Consider the following 18,586-nt stretch of genomic DNA (forward strand, 5'->3'; position numbering starts at 1 on the left):
AAGAAAGTGAAGAAATTAAGAATAAAATGATTGAAATTTATAATTGGATTGAGATTTATTAGATTTTTTGGAAGTCTATCAAAATCTGTTAGTACTGATTTTGTGTCTATCTATTTCATTGTTTCCCTCTTCGTCACCCTCACTAAAGCATGCATATTCATGGTTCTTTTTTAATAGAAGAATCTGATAAGTGTGTTTTTGCACACTTAGTTAGGTCACAAACATGACTTAATTACGAGCAAAATGATTGAATTGTGACTTAATCTCGTTACATTTGTGATTGTAGGGAACATCGATGAACATGGTGAAATTCAGGAGAAAAGACACGAAAAAGGACTAAAATGACGTAAAGTGAAAGTTCAGGGATCAAGGTGCAATTATCCAAAAGTTGACCTGATGAACAAATCAAGAAATTGATTAAGCCAAATGTCAATTGATGATATCTTGGGATGATGGAATGGAAAGAATGAAGAAAAGATGCCAAGAAGTGAAAAATTCAAGTAGAGGGACCAAATTGGAGAAAATGGAAGTTAGAGTCTACCATGCGGCTGCATGGTAGAACTCCCGTGCGGTCGCACAAGTGACGACAGGAAATTCTGGATGCAGCATGGCATAATCATGCGGTCGCATGATAGGTTTCCGATGCGAGAATTTTACTTTCCTTGTACGATTGAAACTCTTTTTGTAACAAAATTTTCACGTGATATAAATATCAAAAGACGTCCAGAACGAAGGGGACGCCAATTTTACAAGAAAAATGGAGATTTTGAAGGAGAAAACGAAGAGAGAACAAGAGAAAAACATCACGCCAATTGAAGATTTAATTGAAACTTGATTCGGATGATGACGTTTCTTCAACTATTTTTGTATTTTCTTCTTTTTAGCATGATAGACTAGATTTTTCATTACTAGGAGATCGATGAACCTTGCAATACTACTTTTAATTTTTGATTTGGAGATTTGACATATTTAAGCACATGTTTCGAAATTGAATGATTTATACGTTTTTATTTCCATATTATTATTGAGCACGTAATTATATGATTTTGGTGGCCTATTTTATGCATTCGAAAGAAGAAAAATAGGCTCGACATAGTAAAAATCATCATAGGGTCTGATAGGGGATAGAAATATACCTCTATGCCTTGTGTGAATTGTTGAATATTCATGAAATCGTAATGTGTTCCTTATGTTAGTATTCGTCATAGAGATATAGTCAAATCACATATTGGGGTAGGTTTGGCATTGCTCGAGAGAGATTGCTATATTAAAATAGGAATATTGATTCATCAATTGTGGGAATATATGTCAAATTTGCATAATTAAAGGTTGAATGGGTGTTGCTTGGGAATTCGTGATCCTAGTGCATTAGTAATTCATTAATTCCATAAATTCTTGTAGATTGCATCCAGGTTATTTTGCATTTAATATAAGTTTCTCACTCATAATTGCATTATAGTTCACATCTTCCTTAGTTAAATCACAATACATAAGTCTTACTTTCGTGTTTCGATTAAGGTCATAATAGGTTGATTTGAATTAATTCAATCCTTGTGGGATCGATACTTGTACTCATAATCCATTTATTACTTGTTAACGAACCGTACACTTGCGATGAATTTTAAATTGGAAGAAATAATTTCGTGAACAAGTTTTCGGCGCTGTTGCCGGGGATTGAAATTTAGTTTAATTTTATCTATTGTGACACTAATTCGAACTTACCTAGATTAGTAGTAGTTAGCTTACTAGACTTAGTTTATTGTTTACTTTAATTTAATTTTGTGTTATTTTGCTATCTCAGGGCTTGTATGCAAAGCTCACCTGATCAAAATTTGGTTCCCGTTGATCCAGAGATCGAACGCACATTTCGTCATAGGCAAAGAGAAGCAAGAGCGGTACAACAGATGGCTAACGAGCAAAATCGTCTGGTAATTCAACTCAACGAAGGCGTGGTGGTTGAAGATGAAGGGAATATGGTACTTGGGGACTTCATGGCACCGTTAGTGGTCCAGAGTCAACTAGCATTGTGTATCCTCCATTTGGACAACCGAACTTCCAGCTGAAAACAAATGTAATTCAACTATTTCAGAATGTGCATGAATACCACGGGATGGCTAATGAGAATCCACATACACACATATCCCGATTTCTGGACATGTGCCAACACTTTACGTACCAGGGTATCTCAGACGATGCTATAAGACTGCAATTGTTTCCACACACTTTGCGGGATAAAGCACTTGAATGACTGGATTCACTTCCCGTCGCAAGCATCACCACTTGGAATGAGCTAGCCTACAAATTCTGCACCAAGTTCTTCTCACCAGCTAAGGTAGCAAAAATGTGGCATGACATCTCTATATTCAACCAAGGTGAGTCCGAATCATTTGAAGAGGCATGGAATCGTTTCAAAAATATGTTAAGGAAGTGTCCTCAGCATGACTTTAATAAAAAGACACAAATTCGATTTTTCTACACTGGATTACTTCCATCCTTCAAGAGCATGGTGGATTCATCATTCGACGGGTCAATCTCCATGAGAACAATTGACGGAGCATGGGAGCTGTTTGAGAGAATGGCTACAACTTCGGCCATGTGGTCTACAAATCGAGTGGTTCAAAAGAGAATGCCGGGGGTTTATGAAGTAGATACTTACTCAGTATTATCCGCAAAGATAGACTCCTTGTTCCATAAGGTGGAGAGCATTTCACAGACCGCCAATGCAAGACAAGTCAAGAAGCCAAGTTGTGAAGAATGTGGAGCAGACCACAATACTGTCAACTGTCCAATTCTCACACAGGGGATCGAACATGCAGATTTTGTGCAATGGGGTCAATGTCAACAGAATAATCTATATTTGGAAACCCTCAATCAGGGCTGGAGACAACACCCAAACTTCTCATGTAGTAATCAGAATCAAAATAGACCACAAGGTCAATTTCAGCAGCAGGATAAAAAGCCACCATTGGAGGAGATGTTTGAGAAGTTCATGGCAACGACTAATCAGTATATGGAGGCCAACAACTAGTTTATGCAAAAGATAGACGCAACTCTCCAAGACCAAAGTGCTGTAATAAAAAATTTGGAGACGCAAATGGGACAGATGGCAATCTCCATGACAAGTAGAGCACCAGGAAACCTACCCAACAACACTGAAATCAATCCTAAGGAGCACGCAAAAGCTATAACAACCAAAAGTGGAGTACAACTACCGAAGATACATGTAAAAGATCGGTAACTAGCAAGGAATCAGTGCCTGCCTCAGATGATGAGATTTTGGAACAGACTAAACAAATAATAGAGGATGTTGCCAAGAAGAGTTCCAATACATCATGGATTACAGCTACCAACTCTATCAACCCTCATGAGCCACCTATTCCATTCCCGCAGAGGTTGAAAAAATACAAATTAGATCAGCAATATAGTAAATTTCTTGAAGTCTTCAAGAAACTACACATCAACATCTCATTTGCTGAGACACTTGTTCAAATGCCAAGTTATGCAAAATTCCTAAAGGATATTCTCTCTAACAAGCAAAAGATAGAAGAAAATGACATAGTGATGCTAACGGAGGAATGCAGTGCCAGAATCCAGAAAAAGCTGCCTCCAAAACTAAAGGATCCATGGAGTTTTACTGTACTTTGCACTACTGAAAATTGTCATTTTGATAACGCTTTGTGTGATTTAGGTGCAAGTATTAATTTGATGCCTCTCTCTGTGTTTAGGAAACTCAGCTTGGGAGAAGCTAAAGCCGCAACAGTGACCCTACAGTTAGCAGATTGATCTCTTACACATCCAAAAGGAATCATTGAAGACGTGTTGGTAAAAGTAGAAAAGTTTATATTTCCAGCTGATTTTCTCATCTTAGACATGGAGGAAGATAAGGATGTTCCACTCATATTGGGGCGACCCTTCTTAGCTACTGGAAGAGCTATTGTCGATGTTCAGAAAGGGCAATTTATATTGAGGTTTGGCGAAGAACAGATATCTTTCAACGTGTTCAAGGCAATGAAATTTCCCACTGAGTTAGGCAGCTACTTCCAGATTGAGGTAATTGACAGAATAATTCAAGATACATTTCGGCTATATCATCCTTTCGATGTATACGAGGCATGCATTGCACATTCTCAATCTACCCACACTGATTCAAGTGAGATTGAAACATATGCATGATTTTTGGAAACTAATCCACAATACATGCGCAAGCGTCACTTCGAAGAATTGGGAACGAGGACTACAAAGTCAGTGCCATCTATTTAGCAACCTCCCAAGTTGGAACTTAAACAATTGCTACCACACCTTCGATATGCTTACTTGGGAGAGTCTTCTACACTCCCGGTTATTATTTCAAATACTATCAGTAAAGTGGAGGAAGAGAGACTACTTCGGGTGTTGATGGAGAATAAAATAGCCATTGGATGGTCAATTGCAGATATCAAGGGGATCAGCCCATCGCTATGCATGCACAAAATACTTATGGAGGAAAATTTCAAGCCAAGCATAGATGGTCAGCGGAGATTGAATCCACACATGAAGGAACTGGTAAGGGTTGAAGCATTGAAGTTACTCGATGCAGACATCATCTACCCAATATCAGATAGTGCATGGATCAGTGCAGTGCAGGTTGTTCCAAAGAATGGAGGTATCACAGTGGTGCAAAACGAGAAAAATGAGTTGATTTCTACAAGAACAGTGACTGGATGGAGAGTTTGCATCGATTATCACAAACTAAACGCTGCTACTCGAAAGGATCATTTTCCACTACCGTTCATTGATCAGATGTTGGAGAGATAGCAGGGCACTCACATTACTATTTTCTGGATAGGTACTTCAGGTATAATCAGATTCCAGTAGCACCTGACGATCAGGAGAAGACAACTTTCACATGCCTATACGGTACCTTTGCATACCGTAGGATGCCCTTTGGTTTGTGCAACGCCCCTACCACCTTTCAACACTGCATGATGGCTATCTTTTCTGATATGATTGAGAAATTCATCATACGACTTCTCAGTGTTTGGGTCTTCGTTCGATGATTGCTTGGAGCATCTGAGTCTTGTGTTACAGCGGTGTACAGAGACCAACTTGGTATTGAATTAAGAGAAATGTCACTTTATGGTACAGGAGGGCATCATGTTAGGACACAGAATATTAGCAAAGGGTATTGAGGTGGGCAGAGCAAATACTCAGGTGATCGAGAAATTACCGCCACCAATATCAGTAAAAGGTGTTCGTAGCTTTCTTGGACATGCCGGGTTCTACAGAAGGTTCATAAAGGATTTCTCAAAAATTACTAAACCACTATGCTGTTTGTTAATGAAGGAATCCACATTTGAGTTCACAGATGAGTGTTTGATGACGTTTAATACCTTTAAAGAGAAGTTGATTTCAGCACCTGTGATCGTCACACCAGATTGGAATCTGCCATTTGAATTAATGTGCGTCGCCAGTGATTTTGATGTTGGGGCCGTATTGGGACAACGAAGAAAAAAGATATTTCACGTAATCTGCTATGCAAGTAAGACATTGAGCGACGCTCAATTAAATCATGCTACTACAGAGAAAGAGCTCCTTGTCGTAGTCTACGCCTTTGACAAATTTCGATCATATCTTGTGGGATCAAAGGTCATCGTTTACATAGATCACGTAGCCATCAAGTACTTAATGAAAAAGAAGGATGCCAAGCCACGTCTAATTCATTGGATACTGCTACTTCAAGAGTTTGATATGGAAATCAGGAATAAAAAGGACAGTGAAAATGTGGTAGCAGACCACTTGTCTCGACTTGAGACCACAGAGCAGACAGAGACCGTGGAAATCAATGAAGTCTTCCTCGGTATGGAGGAGGCGCCCTGGTATGCTGACACAGTTAAGTACTTAGCCAGGTCTATTGTTCCACCAGATTACTCAAGTCACCATAAGAAGAAATTTTTCGTTGAATTGAAGTATTATTTTTGGGAGGATCCCATTCTATACAGGCGAAGAGCTGATCAAATCATCCGTCGTTGCGTACCTGAGGAAGAAGTGCCCTTAATACTAGAACAGTGTCATTCATCTACATACGCAGGGCATTTTGGTGCTTCAAAAACAGTGGCGAAGATCCTTCAGTCAGGTTTCTTCTGGCCTACGTTGTTTAAGGATGCATTTGAATTCGTGAAAAGGTGTGACCGATGTCAACGCACCGATAATATATCTAAGAGAAATGAAATGCCTTTGAACAGTATTCTGGAGGTAGAACTATTCGACGTCTGGGGGATCGACTTCATGGGGCCATTTTTCCCATCATTCTCTAATCAGTACATATTGATGGCTGTGGATTACGTATCGAAGTGGGTAGAAGCCGTAGCATTGCCTACCAACGATGGGAAGGTGGCGATTCATTTTCTAAAGAAAAATATTTTCACCCGCTTTGGCACACTGAGAGCTATAATCACTGACGGGGGCAAACATTTCTGCAATCGCCAATTTGAACAGTTATTAACTAAATATGGCGTTAAACATCGGGTAGCCACTGCATATCATCCACAAACTAGCGGACAGGTTGAAGTGTCCAATAAGCAATTAAAGCGAATACTTGAAGTCACAGTAAACTCTTCACCAAAAGATTGGTCTAAAAAGTTGGACGACGCCTTGTGGGCCTATAGGACTGCATTCAAGACTCCTATAGGGATGTCACCATATCGACTGATTTTCAGGAAGGCATGTCACTTACCTCTTGAGATAGAACACTATGCTTATTGGGCAATGAAGAAATTGAATTTGGACTTGAATGCTGCAGGTGAAAAACGTCTATTACAACTTAATGAGCTGGATGAACTCAAAATGGACGCCTACGAAAATTCAAGACTCTGCAAAGAACGCACCAAGAAGTGGCATGATATGCATATTCAGAGGCGTGAATTTAAGGTGGGACAAATAGTGTTACTCTACAACTCTAGGCTTAAGCTGTTTCCAGGAAAGCTGTGATCGAGATGGTCTGGTCCCTATATTGTTACACAAGTATTTTCACATGGGGTAGTTGAGATCATTCATGACAGTAAGGGGACATTTAAGGTCAATGGGCGGCGTTTGAAGCACTATTGGAGCGGCGATTTCTCAAAGGAAAAATCTACAGTTCATCTTAGACCACCAGAATGACATAATACGATAAAGTCGAGCTATCCACTATAACCTAGCGCTGGGTTGGAGGCAACCCACTGTATCCTTTTAATTTAATTTATTTTGCTTTCTGCATCAGATTAGGAATTTTTCAATTTCATTGTTTTTAATTTTTTTTTAATTAGGTCATTGATCATCCATACATGTTAAAAGAGTCCAAGCACTGTCCATACAAGTCCCTAAGCATCACACATGAGTTCAGGATGATAGGAGTAGTTCTTGGTAATTGGAGGTATAATTCACGCATTTCGAGGCAAAAGTTTATTTTCAAAATATCAAATGTCAATGCGTGATTGTGAATTTCAAAAAATTTAGTTTCGGGCACTGAGTTATGGTCTATGCATATCCCAAAATGTTTAGAAATGTATCTTTGAAAAAGTTGGAGTCATTGAGAAGTCAAGCCGACCACTAAATTGAAAAAAAAAATTTGGGTGCAATTTAATCAAACTTGTGATTTTGGGAGAATTGAATATAGTTTCAAAGTTTTTATTTTTAAATTCGTTTTCTTTTTAGCATGGTAAAAAAAAATTATATTTAGTTCATGCGGTTGCACGGTGTAACCAAACAACCAGCATCCGGGATTCAAGTGGCCAAAGCCACTTGAACCATGCGACTGCACGGCTTAAAGCCATGCGGCCGCATGGCAGAATCAGGCGTGGGTTAAAAACACGATCGGTTCCTTATTCCCACTATAATTTTTTCCAACTCTCTCTCGAACACAAGGCGATTTCACCCAAAAATTCACTACATAGTCACATTTGCAAATCTCCAATCTTCACCCCGTGAATCAACCGCCCAACTCACGACCAAGATAATTTTTCTTCAATCCCTCTCGGTTCCTTCATTAGGGTAAGTCACGTTTTCAATTTCAATTTTGAGGAATTGAGGGAGAATGGGCAATAGGTAGTCGATGGATTGTGTATTTTGAACTTGGGTTGTGTTATGGATTGGTGGCACATTCAATTTTTGGTATTTTGAAGGGTTTACAAGGAATGCATGTTACATATTTGATAAATTACCTAAGTGAAGTTTGTTGTGCATTATGTGGAATTCCGTATTTGACAATCTGAATATATAAATTATCCTATACATTGTGATCGAATGCCATAGAAATTGAGCTGGAAGCACTCACTCACCAACCACACACATGTAGGCAGGCATGTTAGGTTCACGTCACTCACAGCACCCACTTCGTCCCTTGAGTTAAGTCCCCGTACGACATCCCATGGACATGAAATCTGAATATACACCACTCCACACTACGTACTTTCATATGCCTGGAGGTTACTTGAGAAAAATTCGATTTTTCTCGATGATGTCCGGGAGTGAAAGTGCGCACTTGATCTGGGTCACTTAACACAATTTGGATGTTTTTGAGCTCAACTTGTGTGTATGTTGTTATTTTGCATTCTTTATACATTCTTGAGCATGTTTTCTAGAAGTTTGCATTTTACCACATGCACATACACATGAAAGGCCATGTAAAACATCAACGAGCTTTGCAACACATAGGCACATGGCTAGGTCATGGCATGTCACGGCACTCTACGTCCCCTACTTTACACCATCATTTGACACACCAAACGAAGTCCAATTGATTTGAAATTTGAGTATATGCTAGACCTCATTGAATACTTTCATGTGCTTGAAAATTGCGCGGGAATATTTCGATATTTTTCGATGATGCTCGGGGCCGAACATGCGCACTCGGTCATAGGTCCAATTTTTCAAATGTGCATGTTTAGGCCTAGTTTTCTTCATTTTTCACATTGGCACACTATTTACACTATCCTGAATACCATGTTTTGAAGACTGCACACCAATGTGTTATATATGTATGTTGAAGCAAGTTTGGGGGATTTGTGCATTGCATACTTTATTTTCTCACTCCATGCCTATTCTTTTCACATCAAACTTAATGAGTGTAGTTTTACAAATTTTGCAGGATGCCTCCTAGGAGGACTTTGCACGGGAAAGAAAAAAAAGCTCCTCCACCGGGACAGCCCGTACTCGAGAGCTTGCGGGAGAAGTTCGGCGATTCTTAAATGCAAAAATCGCGGCACGATATGAGAATATCATACGCCATTGGACTATACACGCTGAAAGACCCGTTAAGCTTGATGATTTCCCGAATTTTGAATTGGTAAACTTAGTTCAGATCTGTAGGTAGCACAAGTTGGTGGAGCGACCACATCCAATCTATGAGAATCTATGCCGAGAGTTCTTCGCCAACTTCAACAGTGAAATTGACACACTAGGTTTCCAGCATTTCCATTAGACTTGGGTGCAGGGGAAGTGGATTATGTTTTCTCCCGAGGCCATTCATGATTACTACCAGCTCACAGTGGAGAATGTGATACCTATCCCAGTTGAATTTAACTGGAATGAAGTGGTCGAGGTTTTGATGGGGCAGGAAAATGCATGGCCCCTTGCAACTATTGAGTGGCATCAGATCAAGCTTACCCCATCCATAGCCATTCTATGGCTCTTCATGTGCCACAACATCGAGCCCATATCACACAGGACTACATTTCCTTGATCAGATAACAGGGTTCATCTACCACTTGGTTCGGGGTAACAAGATAGATCTTGCCGCTCTTATATACAATCAACTACACACATTGGGAACTTGGAGAGATCGTCGCTCCACTCTGATATTCCCGAGCCTTATTAGTAGCATATGTAGGGCTGCGGGTATTACATTCCTATCTCAGGAGGTACCTGAAAAACCCAGCCCAATGATCAAACGTACTACATTTGACGCTCAAGAAAGGGCTTGGATTAAACAAAAGGAAGAGCAAGAAAATGAGAGCCGTAGATGGCAAGCAAAGCAAGGCCCAGTCCCTGCAGATCAGGAACTCCCACAGGCTCTAGCACCACAGGCTGACGTGGATATTCAGTTGCTGAGACAGATATTCTCCACCACCATGAGAATCAGCCGAGACCTCCATAGCTTCCTTCAGGATTTCGGCACCATGAGGACTGAGTTGCAGGGTTTATAAAAAGACAATCACCTTGCACTAAATTACATCAGAGATGCCAGGGACGACACCACAGTCATGCGATGGGAGATTGATACCATGAATGGCCGGCTGAACATGTATGTGGGCCGAGTGGATGGTATCCAGATGAGGATAAATGAAATATGGGAAAACATGAGAGCCATCTAGGCCGAGCAGGCACAGCAGTCCGCCTTGATGAGGGAGCTGAATGGGATGTTGCGACAACTCCTCGAACGACACCCTCCACCATCAGATAATGGTACATCAGGACCCAGTTTCCCGCCGCCACCTCATCCATTTTGATCCAGGAGAGCACTGTTTACCCCATTTTTTATTTTTATTCTTCATTTTGTCCTTAAAATTATGTCTTTAATCTTTCGTTAATCTTACATTAAGGACAATGAATTAACTAAGTTTAGGGGTGACATAATTTTAAATATTTATCTGTATTCATCAGTATATTTATTCCATTATTGCATAATGTGTGCATGATGAGTGTTAAAAAAAATTTCTTTGCATTTTATTCAATTTGTTTTAATTCTTTTTATGCATACTTGTGTGAGCTTGATAACCTTGCTAGTTATGATGTTATTATTGGACTAGTTTAAACTGCAAAACTTTGAATCTGGTGTTAATTAGACTAACTGATACTTGTTGATGCAACACTTGACATTATCTATGCACGTTATTCATGCTTGACATGTTAGGTGAATGACTGTATTTTGCGTATAAAGTAGGAAAAGAATGATAACACTCTATTGAATTAATCCGTAAAATACCTTAAAGACAGTTTGGTGATGGTTGAGCTATTATAGGAAAGCATTGAGATGAGCGGGGGCTCCGTACATGAATTTTATTGTGTGGATTGTCTAGACCAGTGGGGCGAAAAGTAGGTGAAAATCTTAAATTGGGGAATGATTTTGGAAACTAAATGTCTAGAAAAATAACAAAGGACATAAAATAAATATGTGAGAATAAGACACTTCTTTTCATGCCTTTATGACTTAAGCAAGTAAGCCTGTAAGGATATTTCAAAATCTGGTGCCCTAAGGTCAACTGGCTTGGGAGTCACCAGCCCAAAGCTCGATACATAGGTCATATAGAAAGTACGAGGAAAAGAGGTTAATAAAAAGTCATATGATCGAGCCTTTATAACTCGAGTGAATTAGCCTGCAAGGGTTTAAAACCTGGTGCCCTAAAGCCAACTGGTTTGGGAGTCACTGGCCTAAAGCTCGTTACATGGGTTATATAGAAAGCAAATGAGAAGATGATAATAAAAAAATAAAAAAATCAGAAAAATTAGAGAAAAGTGAGAAAAACAAAAGAGAAATAATAACATGAAGAAATGCCCTTGGACATTTGGTTGAAGAAACTATACCTTTGAGCGAGGCAAGTAACCTAGTTTAATCTTGAGTGTCGAAACAATCAAATTTAGGAGAGCCTTCACTTGTTGACATGTAAACTTGTGATAGTGAGATTAATCTAAACTACGAGAGGGTGAGGGCTACAGCTATGTAAACTCCTAATTTTAAAAACACAACCCCGGGATAAATGAGTGAAAAGAATAAGTTTGGGGAGTTGTGTATCTCTCGAGCGAGTAAGGATACATTTGATTATTTGGGATCAGGACTCAAACTCATCATGAACCTGATATGCTGGCATGAGTTCACACACACACGTCAAATATGCATTTAACGGGTAAATGTTGATGTCATTTTACACTGATAAATTTTCATAACGTCAAATACTTAGTCCAATCCTGAGCCACAGCAGGGTATTAAGCCATCTTTATTCAGAATTAAATCACTATTTTATTTGAGGACAAACAATAGTTCAAGTTTGGAGGGTTTGATAAGTATATTTTTGCACACTTATTTAGGTCACAAATACGACTTAATTACGAGTAAAATGATTGAATTGTGATTTAATCTCGTTACATTTGTGAATTGTAGGGAACACCGATGAACATGGTAGAATTCAAAAGAAAAGACGAGAAAAAGGACTAAAATGACGCAAAGTGAAAGTTCAGGGACCAAGGTACAATTATCCAAAAGTTGGCCCGATGAACAAATCAAGAAATTGATTAAGTCAAATGCCAATTGATGATATCTTGGGATGAAGGAATGGAAAGAATGAAGAAAAGATGCCAAGAAGTGAAAGATTCAAGTAGAGGGACCAAATTGGAGAAAATGGAAGTTAGAGTCTACCATGCGGCCGCACGGATTAAAGCCATGCGGTTGCATGGTAGGTTTCCGAAGCGAGAATTTTACTTTTCTTGTACAATTGAAACTCTTTTGGTAACAAAATTTTCACGCGATATAAATACCAAAAGACGTCCAGAACGAAGGGGACGCCCATTTTACAAGAAAAGGGAGATTTTGAAGGAGAAAACGAAAAGAGAACAAGAGGAAAACATCACGCCAATTGAAGATTTGATTGAAATTTGATTCGGGTGATGACGTTTTTTCAACTATTTTGTATTTTCTTCTTTTTAGCATGATATGCTAGATTTTTCATTGCTAGGAGATCGATGAACCTTGCAATACTACTTTTAATTTTTAATTTGGAGATTTAACATATTTAAGCACATGTTTCGGAATTGAATGATTTATACGTTTTTATTTTCATATTATTATTGTGTACGCAATTATATGATTTTGGTGGCTTGTTTTATGTATTCAAAATATGGAAAATAGGCTCGACATAGTATAAATCATCATAGGGTCCGATAGGGGATAAAAATATACTTTTATGCCTTGTGTGAATTGTTGAATATTCATGAAATCGTAATGCATTCATATATGTTAGTATTCGTCATAGAGATATAGTCGAATCACATATTGGGGTAGGTTTGGCATTGCTCAAGAGAGATTGCTATATTAAAATAGGAATATTGATTCATCAATTGTGGGAATGTGTCAAATTTACATAATTAAAAGTTGAACGGGTGTTGCTTGGGAATTCTTGATCCTAGTGCGTTAGTAATTCATTAATTCCATAAATTCTTGTAGATTGCAACCAGGCCATTTTGCATTTAATATAAGTTTTTCACTCATAATTGCATCATAGTTCACATCTTCCTTAGTTAAATCACAATACATAAATTTTACTTTTGTGTTTCGGTTAAGGTCATAATAGTTGATTTGAATTAATTCAATCCTTGTGGGATCAATACTTGGACTCATAATCCATTTTACTACTTGTTAACGAACCGTACACTTGCGGTGAGTTTTAAATCGGAAGAAATAATTTTGTGAACAGAATCTCCCAAAAAACGATGTGGAATGATTAAATACATTTAATTAATCAATCATTGTTATTTCATTTACTCTTATCTCCATTGACATCCAACTACGAAAATTACCCCCCAAAAAAAAAAGGATCTGAAATGTGAGAATGAGTAGTAAAGGGTTAATTTCAGCAACGGTCACTGGTCAACAATTTTTTTAAAAAAATTTCAAAATGGTAATTAAAGTATTTTTCTTACCATAGTTGCCACTCAAGTTTATTATCTTCAGCTAAAAAAAGAAAGAAAGAAAGAAATAATCCTATGTAGCACAGTTAAATACCAACATGGGCACAAACGACATTCGGATGGAGATCAATAGCATTAAACATTCACATGTGCAAACACTTGCACATATAAAACTTTAAATTTAAAGGTATTTTTTCAATTAATTTCTACAATAGTTTTACTTATATTTGGCATAGCATACTAGTTATGGTCGTTTATATCCACATTGGCATTGCAATGTAACGTGGAATTTTTTATTAATGTTTCTAGTGGAGCAACCATCAGTGTACCCATTATAAACTTGAGTTAGCACTAGTGCAACAACAACAACAACAACAATAATAAACCTTCAGTAACCACTTCGAAAAATTTAAGAACTTCAATGACTTTATTTCAAAAATTAACTCGAGTAGCAAAAGTCTATTAATCTTGTAGATTTTGATCTATAGAGATCATATATTTGTTTTAAACAGAAATAGTAAGCGAGTCGAGAAATAATAAACCCACTCAACCCCACCCATGCATGCACACAAAGTAGAAGAACGACTTAGAACAATTATGACATGTTTCGTGTACAGTAATGAAATCGATTAAATAATATCAAAAGAAAAAGTTCAAATCGTGCCTACTATAATGAGTAGTCCAAAGCAACATTTTGCAACCCCTCATATTTTCATGGTTGGGATTCCTATTCTTTCACTTTCTTCCAACGTTCTAACTTGCTTAGTTAGATTCTCTTTCATTTCAAGAAAATCTTCAAGTTCTGCAGGATAGTAGGAAGAGGGCATTGTACATGGAGATGAATCTGCAGGATTTTTCACCATCGAATCAATCCTTAATTTCTTCATTGAACCTTCGACAGAACAAACCATTGTCTCTGAGCACACTTCAACAGCCCCTTTTGGTACAGTTGGTTTATATTTCAGAAGTTTAGAATATTCAGTTAGCGAATGAAACATGTAGTCATAAACAAATTTCATCTTCAGTTGTTCTTGAACATATTTGCTCCCTCTTTTTCCAATCTCTTGTGCCTGAAGACAGTTCGACAGTCAAAAAATTAACAGAAGACTAAGAATCTCTCGTGTCGTATCTCACTTTAAATGACGATGTTTTAGATGGTTCTTAGCCCTTGATGCAGAAAAGGAAAGAGAAATTAGAAGAGAGAGAGAGTGTGAAGGCAAAGAGAGAACACGATAGAGATTTAGGAGGAAAGATTAAGAGGCTTAATTTGAGTAAATTACTTTTTCTTGCTTTTAAGTAACAAAAGTCACTTTCTTGGAAAGTTGTTCTTTCCCGCAAAAATTCTATTATAAATTTTTTATGTTACATGTATGTAGACTTAATTGTAAGTAAACATTTTAAGCTTAGCCATTCAAGCTATCGAGTCTAATTGCAATTCTTATTATTTCTCAAAGTTATCTCGTTTTCTGTCACTTCTCTTCTCCTTCTACTCTCTATCTCTCGACATTCTCTATCTGGGCATCAAGTGATAGTTGTTAAATATCTACTTTCATAGTACAATATATTAGCAAAAAATGTGGGATGTGTTTAGTATAGGTAGACAAGAAAGTCACCTCATTCATATGTTTGTTGCCCCATTCGACTGCGAATTTGATTGATTTACACTTATCTTTCTCATTAATTGGCCAGTAATGGATTGTGGGTAGCAAACTTCTTGTGTAAAAATCATAGTAACGAGGGTTTATGATCAAACTCATAGAATCACAGGCTAAGATGTATTTTTCACTGACAGACCATGCCACTCCTTCGGCATAAATTTTGTATCTGCATATGATCATACATGCAAAGAAATTAAATTAGTAAAGAATAGTAAAAAATAGACGAACTAAGAACATTATGCGAAATTCATGCATACCTGTGAGTGCATTGGCTTGCTAAATCTGCAGTTTCAAATCCATGTTTTATCTCATGTCCCCAATCCTGCACATAGAAGTTATCAGCATATCTAAGTAGGGTTGTAAAGGTGGCAACGCGGAATATTTACACCACTATGATCAGGGGCGGAGCCAAGAGAGTGAGGGCTGTGGACCATTGTAGATCCGCCCATGACTATGACGGATTTTGCAACAATCTATCAGAATATGAGTGAATGTTATCGGAAGACAAGGATCGTTGAGTCTCGTGAAATGGAAGACTCTTTCAGCAAGGTTAAAGAAAGAACTTGTTCTTCTGATATTAGAAATTCTTCCAATACTTATGAGTTATGGAGATTATCACAAAAAGGTATTGGAGTAGGTAAAGATTCTGTATTCTAGTCATCATCAATCGCTGATGAAAATCCTGTGTCTAGCTAAGCTAACAGGCGAAGAAAAACTGAAAAACGTCCGGTACCTGAAAGATAGGAAACCTTTCTTACCACTTGGTCAATTCGAGCATTCCATTCGGAGGCATTACATTTCACTAACTCGTGTCTCACAGTGGATACCCTGGCATTACCTTTCCAATAAGCATAAGGTTCTCTGTCACTCCATTTAATTCTACTATTGCCTTCTTGCAAGTCCTTTTTCAAGATTTCCCATGGCTTGATATTAAGCTCTGGCCTGCATAATCAACAAAACACACTTTGTCTATTGAGTCTTAAGGTCATTCATATATGAAAATTATATGCAAGTGTCGGGTCTTTGACAAAATAAATAAATAAAGAATCTAAAGCGGGGGATTGTTGAAAACAAACTTAAATAAATTATTTTTCGTTTCTCTAACAGTTTAAACTTTTAAATGAATTGATTTAAACACTGAACAGGTAATTGCTCATGATCAAATCCATTACAATAAATAATTTTCATAAAACTAATCCACACCAAAGACTTGTGGAAGATAAAATATGCTCAAGCATCTAGATGATGATGTAGTTTAACGTATGTAAAAGTCTTGCATCAAGTCTTTCCACTAACCATTTACGAAAATTCATGTAGTATGTTTTTGGTAAAAAATAATAATAATAATAATTTATGCATGAGAGGAGGAGTTGAATATAAAAAAAATATAAATAAATCAGAAAGTACTCAAAGGACTACTAGGACCAACCAATAAATGCATACATTTTATTAGATTAAACTTATAGAGGAGATGGTTCAACAAGGATTATTATGAGAAGATAAAATATTTACCAACCCCAAAAGGACCAGTCGGGAAAAACGATATCAAAACTCAAGTCATCTCCACAGTAATGAAACATAGGCGGGGGAGGATACGAAGCATTTGATCGTGCATAATCGTGTTTTCGGATCTTCGGTACGTCACCACATTCGAACATTAAATCCAAGTCTGGCAGCTTCCCAGGGTAAAACCTAAGAAGCTGCAAAATCCCCCATATTGTCACAGTATCTCTAGTTTGGAATGCCTCTTTAAACTTTCTTATATACATTCTCCCGTTCATAATGACTATGTTTAAATGTGCTCTTTCTTTCACTTTTTCGACCATTTCCTTTGTAATTCCTGTAACTTTCCATGGTTTTAAATCTTCATGAATCCATTTAAAGTATTCTGGACATGATTCTGAGGGTTCTTTGTTGTCTGTACTAGTCAAAGGTGAAATATCTGAACAGTTGAGGGAACAATCAAATTCTGATGAATATGTCTGAGATGTTCCGCGGAGTAGAAATTTCTTCTGAAGTGGACCTGTCATTATAGACTGAAAGATTGAAACATCAGAACAAGGCAGAAATATGGATTACTAGACAATATTGCAAGGCGGTTTTCACCATAATGAAGAAGATAAGTACGAAGTAATCTCTTGACTCTCACTCGCACAAAAAAATCCGTCTCTTAAAAGTCCATCCATGATTAAGGACAAGTTTACCGTCTAATCCAATGTACCAAATATGCAATAAAAAGAGGGTTGTGCTACAGTGCCCGCATGGATGAACGTGAGGTTGACACAACACGCATACATTGGGGGTCAGGATTATTTTATTCATGGGGGACCCACTCTGTACATGTGAGGGCAAGGTCGCCTGCGAGGTCATCCTTGCGGGTCGTCTGGCTTAGCCCATAAAAAGAAGTAAAAGAAAATGGAAAATTTACAATAAAAGATGAAATAAAAAACGACTTACAACATTGATCCATCTTGTTATTGCGGCTATCGATACGAGGATGACAAGAAAAAAGGCGACTGTGCTCTTCGCTGGTTGTCGATTGAGAATCTCAGACAATGCCATCTCAGACAATTTTATAACTGTTACATAATCAAAAACCATAAATGAAGGCCTTTTGCAATGGAGTCGAAAAATATTTGACTTCCGACCAAAATGGGAATCGCTAGAGAACAAATACAATATTGAGAATGCGACCATTCCTCGTATGAAAAACCTCATGAAATAGAACAACTGATTACAAATTTATGTTCAATCTTAGCAGTCTCATTTTGTATGATTTGAACAAATTTTCTGTCTTATATCAATTGAAAAAAATAATGTTTGAGCTTCCTAACCACTCTTTATGCTTTTCTACGCCTTGGCCGCTTAGGTTCGTAAAAGCTTGAAGCTTGGTCTTGTCGAACATTGACAGTGACCAGTAAAATTAAAGCATCTGGAGATTGAAATATATTTGTATAATTAAAATAAATCGAAAAATCTAGAGTAAAAAGTGATCAAATTTGTTGGCTCTCTTTTTCAATCTTTGACACAGTCACCAACAATATCTCAGCCTATTCTCAAGCCCGATTCAGAAATCTCGATTCTCCAACAGAATATTTCGAGAAAAGAAAACGTTGAGAACGAAAGTAAAATTATGTTCCCCATTTATAAAGGAAATGATCATTGGAGAGTCAAAATTGTAATCTACAATCTAATAATCTGATATCTGTAAACTATCTTATAATTTAATTCTGTAATCTAATCAAATTATCCGACTCAATGCACAGTCCAGCTTGGACTCTGCAAAATCATAT

At 37.6% G+C, this 18,586-nt stretch overlaps 1 protein-coding gene across 1 annotated transcript; it reads right to left on the reverse strand.

The window, feature by feature from the left end:
- Window positions 1–14,248: 14,248 nt before the first annotated feature.
- On the reverse strand, window positions 14,249–18,196 carry LOC111410322 (protein O-glucosyltransferase 1-like). Its single transcript, XM_023040589.1, has 6 exons — window positions 17,751–18,196; window positions 16,806–17,329; window positions 16,052–16,235; window positions 15,551–15,615; window positions 15,249–15,459; window positions 14,249–14,705 (listed from the first exon to the last, which is right to left on the reverse strand). Exons 1-6 carry the CDS (start codon window positions 18,009–18,011, stop codon window positions 14,340–14,342), a joined length of 1,611 nt encoding a protein of 536 aa, XP_022896357.1. The 5' UTR covers window positions 18,012–18,196; the 3' UTR covers window positions 14,249–14,339.
- Between the last annotated feature and the right edge of the window lie 390 nt (window positions 18,197–18,586).

Source organism: Olea europaea, chromosome 15 (assembly GCF_002742605.1).
Source record: "Olea europaea var. sylvestris chromosome 15, O_europaea_v1, whole genome shotgun sequence".
In the NCBI taxonomy this organism is placed as follows: domain Eukaryota; kingdom Viridiplantae; phylum Streptophyta; class Magnoliopsida; order Lamiales; family Oleaceae; genus Olea; species Olea europaea.